The following is a 14,041-nucleotide window of genomic DNA, read 5'->3' on the forward strand; positions in this document are numbered from 1 at the left end:
GAAGGTCCTGGGGAGCTGCCGCCCTGAACCTCTTCAGCTTGGAGGGGCTCTATCATGAGGGAAACCTCCACCGTGAGGAACCTTCACTGGGGGGAATCTCCACCATGGGGAAAAACTCCGGCGTAGGGTGAACCTCCATGGCGGGGGGGAGACATCACGGTGGGGAACCTCCATCATCAGGGAAACTTCCATCACGGGGGGGACATCTACCCTGGCGGTACCTTAATTTTGGGAGAACCTCCATCCTGAGAGAACCTCCACCGTGAGAGAACCTCCACCATGGGAGAACCTCCACCGTGAGAGAACCTCCACCGTGAGAGAACCTCCATCCTGAGAGAACCTCCATCCTGAGAGAACCTCCACCATGAGAGAACCTCCACCATGGGAGAACCTCCACCGTGAGAGAACCTCCACCATGGGAGAACCTCCACCATGAGAGAACCTCCACTGTGAGAGAACCTCCACCGTGAGAGAACCTCCACCATGAGAGAACCTCCACCATGGGAGAACCTCCACCGTGAGAGAACCTCCACCATGAGAGAACCTCCACCGTGAGAGAACCTCCACCATGGGAGAACCTCCACCATGGGAGAACCTCCACCGTGAGAGAACCTCCACCATGGGAGAACCTCCACCATGGAGGGAAACCTTCATCGTGGAGGAACCTCCCTCCAGGAAACCTCCACTGGGGGGGGAACTTTCATCGTGGGGGAAACCTCCACCATGGGGAAACCTTAATTTTGAGAGAACCTCCATCCCGGGGAAGTCATCCATCGTGGTGGAAACTCTCCGTCATGGGCAAGCTTCATCATGGAGGAACCTTCGTCATGGGGGAAACCTTCATTGTGGGGGAACCTCCATCATGGGGAAATCATCCGTCACGGTGGAGACCCTCCGTCATGGGGAACCTTTGTCACGGGGGAAGCTCCCTCATGGGGGACACCTCCATTGTGGGGAACCTCCCTCACGGGGAAACCCCACTGTGGGGAGCCGCCATCACGGGGGCACCTCCAGTGCGCGTGTGTGCTCACACGCATGTGTGTCCACGCTTGCGTGTGTGTGTGTGTCCATGCTTGCGTGTGCTGCTCCATACTTGTGCAAGCCCACGCCTGCGCTGCGCCCACCCCTGTGCGCACACCCATGTTCGGGCAGGCAGGCGCGTGCCGACACGCAGGCACCCGCGTGGCGCGCACATGTGTGCGCACGCGCACGCCCCCCGTGTGCTCACGCGCGTGTGCACGGCTGCTCCGTTCGCTCCCCCCCGTGCCAGACCCCGGTTTGCGGGTGTCCCCTGTCCCCGGGGCGCACCGTGCCACCGCTGCCCCGGCACACAGCTCAGGCCCCCCTCCGTGCGCACACGCGTGTGCGTCCCCACGGGGGAGCTCAGGGGGCACGGTGAGCCCTAGCAAGTCTGAACACACGCGTGGCCACTTGCGCACACACGTGGCCATGCACACGCGTGGCCATCCCGTGTGCAGCCCATGTTATACGTGTGCAGCCTCCCCACGCCCCCCGGGGTCTTCCCTGCTGCACACACCCATTTGCACACCCACTCACAAGCACGTCTGTGGTGTACGCATCCCCTCCTTGCACGTGTGTGTGCACATCCACACATTTCTCAAGCATATGTGCACCTCACACACCTACGCACGCTCACGCACCCTGTGCACGCGCAGCCCTTGCACACCTGCCCCACCGCACGCTCACACGTGCTCCATTATGTGCGCACACGCACACTGATGTGCTCCCCTTTCGTTCACACTTGCTCTTTGTTGCATGCAGCTCCTTACACACCCCCGGTCCCCTTTGCACACACACTGCCCTTGCACTCCCCTTGCACACACACTCACCCTTTCATTCACCCCCCTTGCACACTCAAGTGCCTCCCCCTTGCACGCACACTCCTGTAGCACACACATCCCATTGCACACACACACTCCCCTTGCATGCACAGTCTCCTGTGCACACCCCATCTGTGCGCACACACACACTCCTCTTGCACACCCTCCTTGCGCAGACACTCTCTCCCTTGTACCCCTCAAATCGTGCACCCTCTTTGCACACCCCTATGCACCTCACTCCCCTTTGCACACCTTCCCTGGGCACACACCCATGAATGCCCCCTTGCACACACACTCCCCCCCCATCCACACTCCACTGCGCACACACCCCCTCCTTGCACTCCCCCTTGCACACACACACGCACTCCCCCTTTCACACCCCCTTGCGTGAACACACCCCCTCTGCGCATCCCCCTTGCACGCACACGCCCCCGCATACCCCCCTTGCGCGAACACACCCCCTCCTTGCACCCCCCTTGCACGCACCCCCCGTTGCACACACCCACCCCCTCCGCACCTTCCTTTCCTTGCACCCCCCCTTGCACACACCCCCCTTGCAAACCCACCCCCCCGCACACACCCCCTTGCACACCCACCCCCCCGCACCCCCCCTTGCACACACCCCCTCCTCTGCACCCCCCTTTCCTTGCACCCCCCGTGCACACACCCCCCGTTGCACACACCCCCCACACACACACCCCCTTGCACACCCACCCCCCACACACCCCCCCTTGTGCACCCCCCCTCCTCTGCACCCCCCTTTCCTTGCACCCCCCTTTCCTTGCACCCCCCCTTGCACGCACCCCCCGTTGCACACCCACCCCCCCGCACACCCCCTTGCACACCCACCCCCCGCACCCCCCCTTGCACACACCCCCTCCTCTGCACCCCCCTTTCCTTGCACCCCCCTTGCACACCCCCCCCGTTGCACACCCACCCCCCCACACCCCCCTTGCACCCCCCCCTCCTCCGCACCCCCCTTTCCTCGCACCCCCCTCGCACGCACACCCACCCCCCCTTACACCCGCACGTGTGTGTCTCTCCCCCCCCCCCCTCCTTGCACACGCACGCTCCCCCCCCCCCGCATCCCCACGCCCCGGGCCGGATCAGGCAGCGCTGCCCGCCCCTAATCGGCTCCAGCTGCAAAAACATTCCCCGCATTCACAGGCGACGCTGCCTCCGGAGCTGCACCCCCCCCCCCCCAACCCGGGCCAGGCCGGATTCCTCCCCCCCAACCCCCCCCCCCCCAAAGGGGGGGGGGGGGGTTGGGGGGGAGGAATCCGGCCTGGCCCGGGCCAGCTGCACCGGAACCGTGGGGGCTTTGGGGGGGTTAGAGTGGAGGTGGAAAGGGGGGGGCGTGGGTGGGAGGGATGGGGTCCCGTGCCCACCCCATCCCGTATCCGTCCATCCCGTGTTCTCCGTGTGGGGTGCTGGGATGGAGACGGGGTGGCGCATCTGCGCGTCCCATGTTTTCAAGGAAGGACGTTGGGAATCGCATCGTCTCGAGTTCTCCGGGAGATGCCGGGATGGAGAAGTGACCCTCAACGGCCTCCGCTCCCGTGTCCGTCAGGCGTGATCCCTGCACGCGGACGGGGTCCCGCGTCGTTCCGGCGGGGCGGTGGGATGGAGATGTGTCCCGCATCCACCCGTCCCACATCGTCAGGGCAAGGTGGTGGGACGGAGACGGGATCTGCCATCTGCCTTGGGAATCCCAACCCTCGTTAGGGACATCCCTAATTGCCGGGGCAGGGGGGTGGGTGGGGTGGGTGCATCCCGCTTCCTCGCAGCTTCGTCTCCTTTAAGAGCGGCGCGGCGAGGAGCCGAATTTAGCCGGCGTGGCCGCCTGTCCTCGCTGGCGTCCGGCCAGGGCTCTGCCGGCCTCGGTGAGATCCCGCTCCAACACCCGCGGCCGGGGGTGACATCGGGGCTGGAGGGGCCGGGAACACCCAGGGGGACGTGGTCTGCTCACGGCACCCATGGGTGCTGGCCCCTGTGGCCTCGGGTCCCTGCTGGCTTCTCCTCGTGGAGGTTAAGGCACAGCAAGCCAGGAGCAGGCAGCTGCCTGCGAGTTGGGGACAGCCAGCGATGTCCCCACGGAGGCCCTGGGACCTGTCAGCCGTTACGGGCTCAGAGAAATGACCGGTGGGGACGCACGACATGTCACCCCAAGCTGTCCCTCGTCGCCTCCCCGCTCCCCGTCACCTCCCTCTGCCACCCCCCCGCGTCACTGCTGGGGACACAGGACGAGAGGTGGCAAGGGGGGAGGCAGGGGGAGAGGGACCCCACCGCCCTGGGGGACGTGTCACCGGGGCTGAGCTGGTGCGACCGGTCCCACGGGACAAAGGCGGGGAGTCCCCGGGGGTCAGAGGACGGGATGGGGCCTGGGGGCCATGGGGACAGGAGACCTTGTGGCCAGCCCGTGGCCAGGGGACAGGAGCGACTGTGACCTGAGAGACAGGAGCACCGGGACAGCCGGTGCTGGGGACATCCCGTGACCTGTCCTTCTCCCAGTGAGACCAGTTCCTCTCCCCAGCATCCCCCTCCCTGCACTGGTTTCAGCCCCAGGGCTGTCTCCTCACCGGGCCAGAGCCCAGCGCCATCACCCTATGGCTGACCCGACCGTGGCCGCTCCTCCTGGGGACGTCCCCGTCCCGTCCCCACCGGCACCAGCCCCGTGAGCCTCCCTGGGCACTGGTGTGATGAGTTGTGGGTGCTCTGGGGCCGGGCAGGGCGGGCGTTTGCCGGGGCAGGAGGGGCCGGGGTGCACTTTAATGGACTTCTGCCGCGTTGGGCAGCTGTGAAAACAGAGCGGGGCTCATTAGGGGACATCAAAGGACCCCCACCACGGCCGGGCGCGGGGACGCGGCGGGACCCGCCACCGGCGTTTGCTCCCTCTTTGCTTGGCTTAAAAGAGGAAGAGGAGGATGGGAGGGCTGGGGCTCAGCCGTGTGCAGCGAGGAGGTCCCCGTCCCCCGTCCCCCGTCCCCTGTCCCCAGGGTTAGCTGGACCCGGGGGGCCACGTTCCCTGGGTTAGCCAGACCAGGGGTGACCTGTCCCCAGGGTGACCTGGACATGGGGTGACCCGGACATGGGGTTCCCTGTCCCTGGGGTGACCCATCCCCAGGGTGACCCGTCCCCGGGGTGACCCATCCCCAGGGAGATCCATTCTCGGGGTGACCTGTCCCCGGGGCCAGCCTGCCCCAGGGTGAGCCCTCCCTGGGGTGACAGACCAGGGGACAGAGGGGACACTGCAGACACCCTCCAGCTCCTTCCCCGCTCGGGCCGCAAATGGCTCCGGGAGGCAAAACCCTCCAAAACCCCCCAAAAAAAGACCCTGGGCCGAGCCACACGGCTGCTGCGGGGGCAGGATCCGACCCAACTCCCCCAGTTCCAGCTCAACCCCCCCCCCCCAGACACTGCAGGACCCCGCGGGGAGGGGGGACGCGGACACAGACCCCCCCCCGGGTGGGTCCCAGCAGCACCCGTTGGGTGCTCAGCACCCACAAAACCCAGCCGCTGGGCGCAGCCTCTGTAATCCCAGCTCTGTTTTCCAAAGCCGGGACGCTAAAGGCTTTAAAAAAAAAAAAAAATTAAAAAAAAAAAAAAAAATCATCTCCCAGCTCCTGCATTCCTGGGTGGAGAGTTTACATTCCCCCCGTCCCCCGGCGATCCGCGCTTCGCCTCTGGAAAACAAAGCGGCCTTGGGTGGGATCTGCCTTTTGGGGAGCGGGACCCTCCGACCCGACAATGGGAACCAGGCGATGGGCAGCACCCCCCCCCCCGGGGCAAAGCACCCGGTGCCAGGGCTGGATACGGCCCTGGGATCCCCCGCGGGAAGGGTGCACCCACCCGTGCGACGGCACCTTTGGGTGCACGGAATCGGAGGGTGCTTGGGGGGGGTGATGTCCGTCCCCCCCATCCCCTTGGCCGAAGCTCGTCCTGCCGATGGCATCGCCAGCGCGGTTCCCCCCCCCCGGGGAGGGAGGCAAAGACATCGGCAGCGATGAAATCCGTCAGCCCACTTTAATTCCCACTTCGAGAGCCACCGAAAGTGGGGAGGGGGTACCGGGGGGGGCGGGGGGGGGCAGCCCAGCCCGTCCCTCAAACCGCTTCTCCAAACCACGGCTGGGGGGGGAAGTGTGGATACGTTTCCCCCCTCTTCTCTCCCCCCTTCCAAGTCATCGTTGGAAAATTAAACCGGATCCAAAGAGTTTTTCCTTTCCAAAATGTGCGGGAGAGGCGCTGCCTTAACCCTTTCGGCTCCCGCTTTTCCCTTCCACGGAGAATTGGGATTTTTAAAGGAGTTTTGGGATCGGCCCGGAGCTTTGCTGAGGAAAAGGGAACGGCTCAACCCCACCCCCCCACCCCCCCAACCTCCTTTTGTGCTCACAGGATCCAAAAATCCCCCAAAATGATGAGGAACGAGAAGCTTCGGGGCTTCCCGGGATCGGTTTTGAGGCACCCGTGGGGTCAGCGCTTCCCCGGCCAGGTCTCCCTCTCCATTTTGGGAAGAGTATTTTTTTTTTTTTTTTTAAATTCCAATTAAATGCAGCTGATTAAATCCATCCTTCCCCTCCCCGAGCCCCCCTCCGGCTGAAACTCCCCGCAGCCCATCTCCGGCATCCCCCAAATCCCGACAAGCCGAACCGGAGCCGGGATCCGCTTTTCTCTGGAGACTCGGGATGGGGGCCCACGCACAACCAAAAAAAAAAACAAAACCCTAATCTTATAGAAAATGTGAGCTGTTTCCTCCGGGAGGGGGGCACAGAAGAGCCCCCCCCCTCCCCAATTGCTGCAAACCAAAAAATCCTTATTTTGGGGGGTTAAACAGATATTTTTTTCGCCTGCAAAGCGCTTTGTTCCAGCTGGAGGGAGACGCTGGCTCGGCCCCGTGGCACGATGGAAGCGGAGGGTCGTGCTGCTGCCCCCCCCACCCCGCAGCACCCATGGGACCCCCCCCAATTCCAATCTTGATTTTTTTTTTTTTTTTTTGAGGGGGGAAAAAATAGCCCTGAGGAATAAATCAGCATTTTGCTTTACTTATTTGTACTTGCAAAGGACCGGTTTAAAAAGTAATTTGGGAGGAAAAGTCTGCGGCCAAGCGGGGGGGGGGGAAGGTACAGGCAGGGTGGTGCGGGCAGGGGGCAGGCAGAGACCCCAGCCCCAGCTGGTGGGGGGGGACACAGCCCCATCACAGCATCCCTGGGGAGCGAGCAAAGGGGGGGGGAATAAAAAAATCAACTTTCTGGAGGAGTTTCCAAAAAGAGAGGGAGAAAAATGGGATTTTTATTGGGTTGTTCCCCCCCCCTCCTTTTACCAGGAGCAGGCAGGGAGCGGGCAGGGAGCGGGCAGGGAGCCGGCCGTTCCCGGAGCCCGGCCCCGCAGAGGGGGGACCCAACCCGGGTAGCGGAGAGGGAGAGCGAGAATCCTCACCAGGCTCGGCAGCTTTTTTCCTCCTTTCCCCCCTCTTTTTTCTCCTTTTTTTCTCTTTTTTCTCCTTCCCCCCTTTTTTGTCCCTTTTTTCTCTGTTTTCTCCCCTCCTTTTCCTCCTCTCCATTTTCTCCCCTCCCTTTTCACGTCTTTTTGCTCCTTTTTCTCCATTTTTTCCTCCTTTTTCTCCATTTTTTTCCTCCTTTTTCTCCATTTTTTTCCTTTTTTGTGTTTTAAATAGAAATATATAATTAAATTTACAAATGCTATTTACAGGTTTAATTACAAAAAAAAAAAAATTTTTTTTTTTTTTTCAAAGAGAAAGAGAGACACCCCTTAGACGTTAATAAATCTAAAAATAAAAAATATATAATAAAACCCCCCTGAAAAAAAATTCAAGCCGAAGGGCGGCAGCGGCCGGGCTGGGGTGGGGGGGTCACACCGTCGTCTCGCCCTGCTTGCTGTTGGTAAGTCGCGTGTAGAACTTCCTCCACGAGTGCAGGGTTTTACCCGACCATATCCAAAAGCCGGAGGTGATGCCCACGATGAGAGTCATGAGATACTTGATCATGTAGACGGTGAAATCGGGGGTCATGCGGGGGGTGAAGTGGAGCGGGCAGGGGATGGCCAAGCTCTTGCAGTTCTGGCTGATCCAACTGCGCTCCCAATGCTCGCGGAAAGCCTGCTCGTAGAAATAGCAAGCGATGACGATGGTGGCCGGGACGGTGTAGAGGACGCTGAAGACCCCGATACGAACCATCAACCGCTCCAGCTTCTCCGTCTTGGTCCCTCCGTGTTTCATGATGGTGCGGATGCGGAAGAGGGAGACGAAGCCGGCCAGAAGGAAGGAGGTACCGATGAAGAGGTAGACGAAGAGCGGGGCCAACACGAAGCCCCGGAGAGGGTCGATGTTGTTGAGGCCCACAAAGCAGACGCCACTCAGCAGGTCCCCGTCGATCTGTCCCATGGCCAGGATGGTGATGGTCTTGACGGCCGGCACGGCCCAGGCGGCCAAGTGGAAGTACTGGGAGTTGGCCTCGATGGCCTCGTGGCCCCACTTCATGCCAGCGGCCAGGAACCAGGTGAGGGAAAGGATGACCCACCAGATCGAGCTGGCCATGCTGAAGAAGTAGAGCATCATGAAGAGGATGGTGCAACCTTCCTTCTTGGTGCCCTGTACCACCGTGCGGTAGCCGTCCTCCTGGAAACGCTCGTTGCAGACCACCCTCTCCTCCAGCACGAAGCCGGCAATGTAGGCCACCGACACCATGGTGTAGCACCCCGAGAGGAAGATGATGGGTCGCTCGGGGTAGCGGAAACGCTGCATGTCCACCAGGTAGGTGGTGACGGTGAAGAAAGTGGAGGCACAACACAAGACGGACCAGATGAGGATCCAGATACGGGCGAAACGGATCTCATCCTCATTGAAGAACATGTGGCCGTCGGGACGGGTGGGCTCGCAGGGCGCCGCGCAGTCCTTCTCGCCCAAGAACTTGTAGTTGAGGTAGCTGGGCACCTTCAGCGCCCGTGGGCAGTGGAAGGGGTGGTCGAGGGTGGCGTAACGAGGGGCGCCCGGGGTGCCCTGGCCGGCCAACGGCGTGGCGCTGGTGAGCAACGCCGGCGAACCGCCGTCTTCCGAGTGGTTCTGCCCCACGCAGATCTGCTCGGCGCCGTGCCGGGGGAAATTCTCGCAACGTAATCGCTCCGGCCACTGGAAACCGAATTTATTCATGAGGGCTTCGCAGCCCTGGCGCGCTCGCTCGCAGATGGAGCGGCACGGCGGGATGGCCTGCTCCAACACCGTGCAGACCGGTGCGTACATGGAGCAGAGGAAGAACTTGAGCTCCAACGAGCACTGGACCTTCACCAAGGGGTAGAACTGGTGGACCTCCAACCCCGCATCCTCCTGGTTGGTGTGACCCAGCAGGTTGGGCATGATGGTCTGGTTGTAGGCGATGTCGGTGCAGAGCGGGATGGAGATGGGTTGGCAGAAGCCGTGGTCAGGGATGGAGATGCCCTTCTCGCCGTGCAGCTGGCTCCGGCACGGCACCGGCAGGCTCAGCCCCGCCAGCAGCCAGGCCAGGACGGGCAGCACGTTGGGGGGGCCCATGGTGCCCCGAGCTGCTGCGCCCCGGATTTACCGTGCCCGGCCGCCCGGCCGGCCAGCCGGTCCTCCTGTCCGGATCTGCCGCCCCCGGTGCTGCCTGGACGGCTCCCGGTATCCCGCTCTACCGTGCGCGGCGGGACGGTCCCCGGTGCTCGGACGTGGCGCTCCCGCTGCCCGGACCAGACGCTCCCGGTACTCTGCAGCGCTGTTCCCGCTGCCCAGACTTGGCGCTCCCGGTGCTCCCGGTGCTTTCGCGGCGCAGCTCCCCGTGCCCGCTCCCGCAGCCCCGGGCGGGCGGTGGCGCTGGCGGGGTGCCGGGAAGGGGCGGGGGGGGGGGGAGGGGGGAGGAACACTGCCGGGGGGGGGAGGGGATACGGGGCGGTACCGGGGGGTACCGGGGGGTACCGGGGGTGCCGGGGGAGCGCAGCGGCCGCACCGGACGCTCCCGCCGCCTTTGTGCGGGGCAGCGCCGCGTCCCCGCCGGGCGGAGCGGCCCCCCCGAGCCCCGCCCCCGCCGGGCCCCGCCCCCCCGTCCCGCCAATCACATTCAAACGGCTCGGCCGCCCCGCCCCCCCAGCCCCGCCCCCCCCGCCCCCGGGGGTCACCGGGCCGGGGACCGGGAGGAGCGTGGGCCTCCCCCCCCCCCCGCAAAGTTTTTCCGCGCCGTGAAAAGTCCCCCCCGCGGCGTGGGGTCGGGACGGGACCACGGTGAAAAGTCCCTCCCCCGTGGCCCCGCCCGCCCCCCCCCCATGTCCTCTGCACTCCCCGGGTTCCCCTGCGCCACCTCGTGTCCCCCGCCCCCCCCACGTGCCCCCACCCGTGGGGCTGCTCCCCCCAGCCTGGGACCCGCATCCCCCACTGACACGCTGCTGCGGGTGCCCCGCTGTCCCCAGGTCCCCTTCAGGGCGCACCGGGGCAGGATTACCCCCCTGCCCGCCCCCCCCCCCGGATCCCGGCCACCCCCCCGGGAACAGGCATGCCTCGGCCCCGACACCCCTTGGTCCCCGGGTGTCACCCAGGTAGTGCCACTCCCCGTGGGGTGCCCACGGCCACCCTGGGGTGCTGCATCCTGCGGCCCCACCAGGCCACTGCCCGGCCAGGGGGGTCCGCGCCGTCCCCGCATTGTGGGGGGGGACACGGGACATCCTGCGCCCTGTCCCCCACCGTGGCCCCGCACCTCCCACCCCAACCGTGGGGAAGGGCACCTCTGTCCCCAAAACTGGGGGGGGGGGGGGGGCTGGGACATACCGGGGAGGGAGCTGGGATACACCGGGGGGATCCGGGATGGGGGGGGCGGACACCGGGACACACCGGGGGGATCGGGGACATGCTGGGGGGAGCTGGGGGACGTCGGAGGGGGACCGGGACGGATCGGGGGGGGGGGGGGGCTGGGACCCACCGGAGACTGTCGTCGGGGGGAAAGAAACTGCACGCAATCACCCCAGATTTGGGCAGCGGGATGGGGGGGGGGGGCTGTGCCCTTCCCAAAGCACCGTCCCAGGGAAGGGGCAGACGGGGGGGGGGAGGGAATGGGGGGGGGAACCTGGCGGGCAGCCCAGCGCCCCCATCCCGCTCCTTTCTGGGGGGGGGGGGGCGAGGGGCTTTCTGCTGGCTGCCTGCCCCCTCCGCCGCCCGGCCGCCCTCCCTCCCTCTCTCTCCCTTTCCTGTAACTTAAGCTTTTGTTGTGAGCAGGAGAAACCCGGGCTGCCGTGAAAAGAGGGCCCCACCGCCTTTCAGAGCGTAATTGAAACCATTGCGCGGCTCCTGGCCGAGGGGGAAGGGCAGGGGGGGCTCCAGAAATCAAAGCTGAGGTTGGGGGGGACACACGATGCACACCCGCTCCCGGCACACCCCCCCCCCCCACCTCCTCCCCATCGGCTCTCGCAGCCCGGACGTGCCGGTTGTCACCGCAACTGGGGGCTCCCCGACTTGCGAAGGGCTCGGGGATGGAAGGGAGAGGTCCCCGCGGACGAGGCCGGGACAGCGGTGCCGTGCAGTGAGCTGCGGGTGCCAGCGGCTGGGTGCCCACCCGTACCCCGTACCCCGTACCCCGGCTGGGGCACCCAGGGGTGCTGCCTTTGGGGACCGTGCCGAGCCCACAGCCGCCATGCGCTGAGGAGGGCGGCTCGGCACGACCGAAGCTTGGCGGCCGCCCAGCGAGTCCCCGGCCGGGGAGGCTGCTGGCGAAGGGCCTGGCAGGGCGCCGGCTGCGGGGGCCGGAGCTGAGGCCGGATCCTGGCGAGCGGCTGCCTCCCGGCCCGTTCCCGGCTCCCCGTTTGCAGTGGCTCCTCCGGCCGCAGCTCCCCTCAGCCCCACGGGTGCAGGGTCTGGCTTGGGTGACCCCCCTCGGTGTCCCCAGCCTCGGCGGCCTTCATCCCAGTCCCGGCGGCCTTCATCCCAGTCCCGCCAGCTGGGGACGGGGACAGGGACAGAGGGGCTGCGGGGGTGTCTGCGCAGCCACGTGGATCTTGGCTTCCTAAAAGCTTCGGATTTTGGCTTCTTTCTGGGGTGGGGGGATATCACTTCCAGAGGGGGTGTCAGGGGCTGTCCCCATGCTCCCCATCCTCCTGGGTGCTGCGGGGTGCTGGTGGCTCAGGACGAGGGGTCCCCAGGGCACCGGGGACACATGGGGACGTGGTCCTACCTGGAGTGGGTGCCAAACCCTCCTGGGGAGGGGGGGAAACCTGGAGCAGACCTGCCAGCCAGCCCTGGGAGGGACCTCTCGGTGGGCTGGGGGTGTCAGGGGACACCCCAGGGAGGCAGCCGGTGGGGTCCTGCCCGCTTAGGGTTGTCCCCTCGCAGGGGACATGCAGGGTGGCCAGGGAATCCCTTTGGTCCCCTTCGTCCCCGTCACCAGGCTCCCAGCCCGGTGCCCAGGCGCTGCCAGGGGCGTGCTGGGTGGGAGAGGGTCCTGCCCCCTCCCCGAAAGCTTCCCCATGGGGGTCTGGGGTTGGTGTCCTGGGGAGAGGGGACCCTGTGAGGACAGGGACACATCCTGGCACCCAGCAGGGAGGGTGGGTGCTGCCAGCAGGCCAGGCTGGGCACTGCTGGGAGTATGGGGCCAAGTCCAGCTCCCCCCAGGGCTCCCTCTCACAGCCCCCCAGGAGCTGCTCGGGGTGGGGGGAACCCAGGAGTCCTGATCCCTCACTGCTCCACTCTCACTTCACCCCAGTACAGCACTGGGGGATGCTGGTGGGCACCCGGTGCTGTCAGTCGCCTGCCCCCAGCACCCCGGGGGCCCCAGGTCGTTCCCTGCCAGGGGATGGATGGGCCATGGGTGCCACCACCTCCAGAGGGGCTGGTGGCTCTGCTGTCCCTGTTGGAGCAGGACATGGTCCCCGTGCACCCCTCCAGTGCCACAGGGTGCCAGGGTACTTGTGGGGTCCCCCCTGCACCCAGGAGGGCCAGGGGTGGGGGAGACAGCTGGAAAGCCACCAGGTCCTGGCCCTGGATCCCCGGCAGCACCCCAAGCGGTGCCCAGCACCCCCGGCCCAGCCATGGGCAGCTCTGGCCCCTCTCCGAGCCTCCTCCCTGGGGACAGGAGCCTGCAGACCCGTGGGTGACGCTGGGGCTGGCACGGCAGCTAGCGCTGGCCCCGCACACTGCCCCACGCTGCCAGCACCGCTCAGGAGGGCAATATTTTTTGGAGGGGGCTCTGGCAGCACCAGCTCCCACCACCCCCATGCCTTGGGGCTGGGCATGGAGAAGGGTGAAGCAGAAATCGGGGGGGTGGAGCGGCTGCGCCAGGCAATGCCAGGCAGGACGGGGACCCCCGGGGGTCCCCCAGGAGCTCAGAGGAAGGGCCCCCCTGGCCCCCGCCCTCAGCTTTGTTTCACACTTAAGAGCCTCTAATTAAAACCAGCCACAAAAGCCCTGGCTGGCGGCAGGCTCAAGGTGCCAGCGGAGGACGGGGGTCCGTCACCAAGGGAACAGAGAGGGATGCGGGGCCCCCAGAACGGGCACCGCGGGGCCCCCCTGCACCCCTGTGCGTGAGCGGGCACACGCGGGCGTGCACGCACACACGCGCGTGCACATGCACACACAGCACCGGGCAGGAGGGGCGAGTGTGGGGATGTGGCAGCGGGACTGGGGGGTCGAGGGGTGCTGCGGGGTGACGGCGTTGGGGGGTGCTTGTGTGAAAGGTCTGCTGGCACGCGTGCGCGTGTGTGTTTGCGTGCCTGCGCCCAGCTTTGTTGCACGCACGCTAACCTGTGGGTTAGGGAGGGCAGGAACCAGTGCCTGCTGTTCTCAGGCCTGGTTTGTACTGGTCTAAACTGGTCTAATGGCTCCAAGGGGTGGGAGGGGTCCGTGAGCAGCACCGGTCAGGTGGGCTGGGGGGGTGAGCTGAGCCCTGGGGTACCTGTGGGGTGAGCCGTGGGGTGCCCCAGCACCGGGGCAGTCCTTGCTGCTGGTGTGGCCGCTGCTGGCGGACACCGGGCGGCATGTTAACTGTACCCCAGCACCTGGAGGGTCCCCGGGCTGGGACCAGAGGGCTGATGGTGACCCCAGGAGCAGCTGCGAGGAGCCAGGGGGGACAGACCCCCACCGAGGGGAGGGTCTGACTGCCCCGACACCCACAGATGCCACGGCGTCTCCCCGACCTCCACCCGGTGCCGGTGGGGGACAAACCCCACCCCGAGCCGGGCTGGCAGGACGCTGGCCC

General features: G+C 65.6%; 2 protein-coding genes across 2 annotated transcripts in view; one reads left to right on the forward strand and one right to left on the reverse strand.

The window, feature by feature from the left end:
• LOC129195629 (putative protein CRIPAK) overlaps window positions 1-2,198 on the forward strand; it is a 3,658-nt gene extending 1,460 nt beyond the window's left edge. Inside the window, exon 2 of the mRNA XM_054801871.1 lies at window positions 1-2,198. This exon is cut by the window's left edge and continues 260 nt beyond it. Coding sequence (XP_054657846.1) covers window positions 811-1,740 — 930 coding nt within the window. The 5' untranslated portion in view covers window positions 1-810 and the 3' untranslated portion in view covers window positions 1,741-2,198.
• Window positions 2,199-7,535: 5,337 nt separating this feature from the next.
• FZD2 (frizzled class receptor 2) lies at window positions 7,536-9,873 on the reverse strand. Its single transcript, XM_054801870.1, has one exon. The coding sequence runs from the start codon at window positions 9,379-9,381 to the stop codon at window positions 7,708-7,710; it is 1,674 nt and encodes a 557-aa protein (XP_054657845.1). The 5' UTR covers window positions 9,382-9,873; the 3' UTR covers window positions 7,536-7,707.
• Window positions 9,874-14,041: the final 4,168 nt, after the last annotated feature.

The sequence above is a fragment of the Grus americana genome, chromosome 22, assembly GCF_028858705.1.
Source record: "Grus americana isolate bGruAme1 chromosome 22, bGruAme1.mat, whole genome shotgun sequence".
NCBI lineage: Eukaryota > Metazoa > Chordata > Aves > Gruiformes > Gruidae > Grus > Grus americana.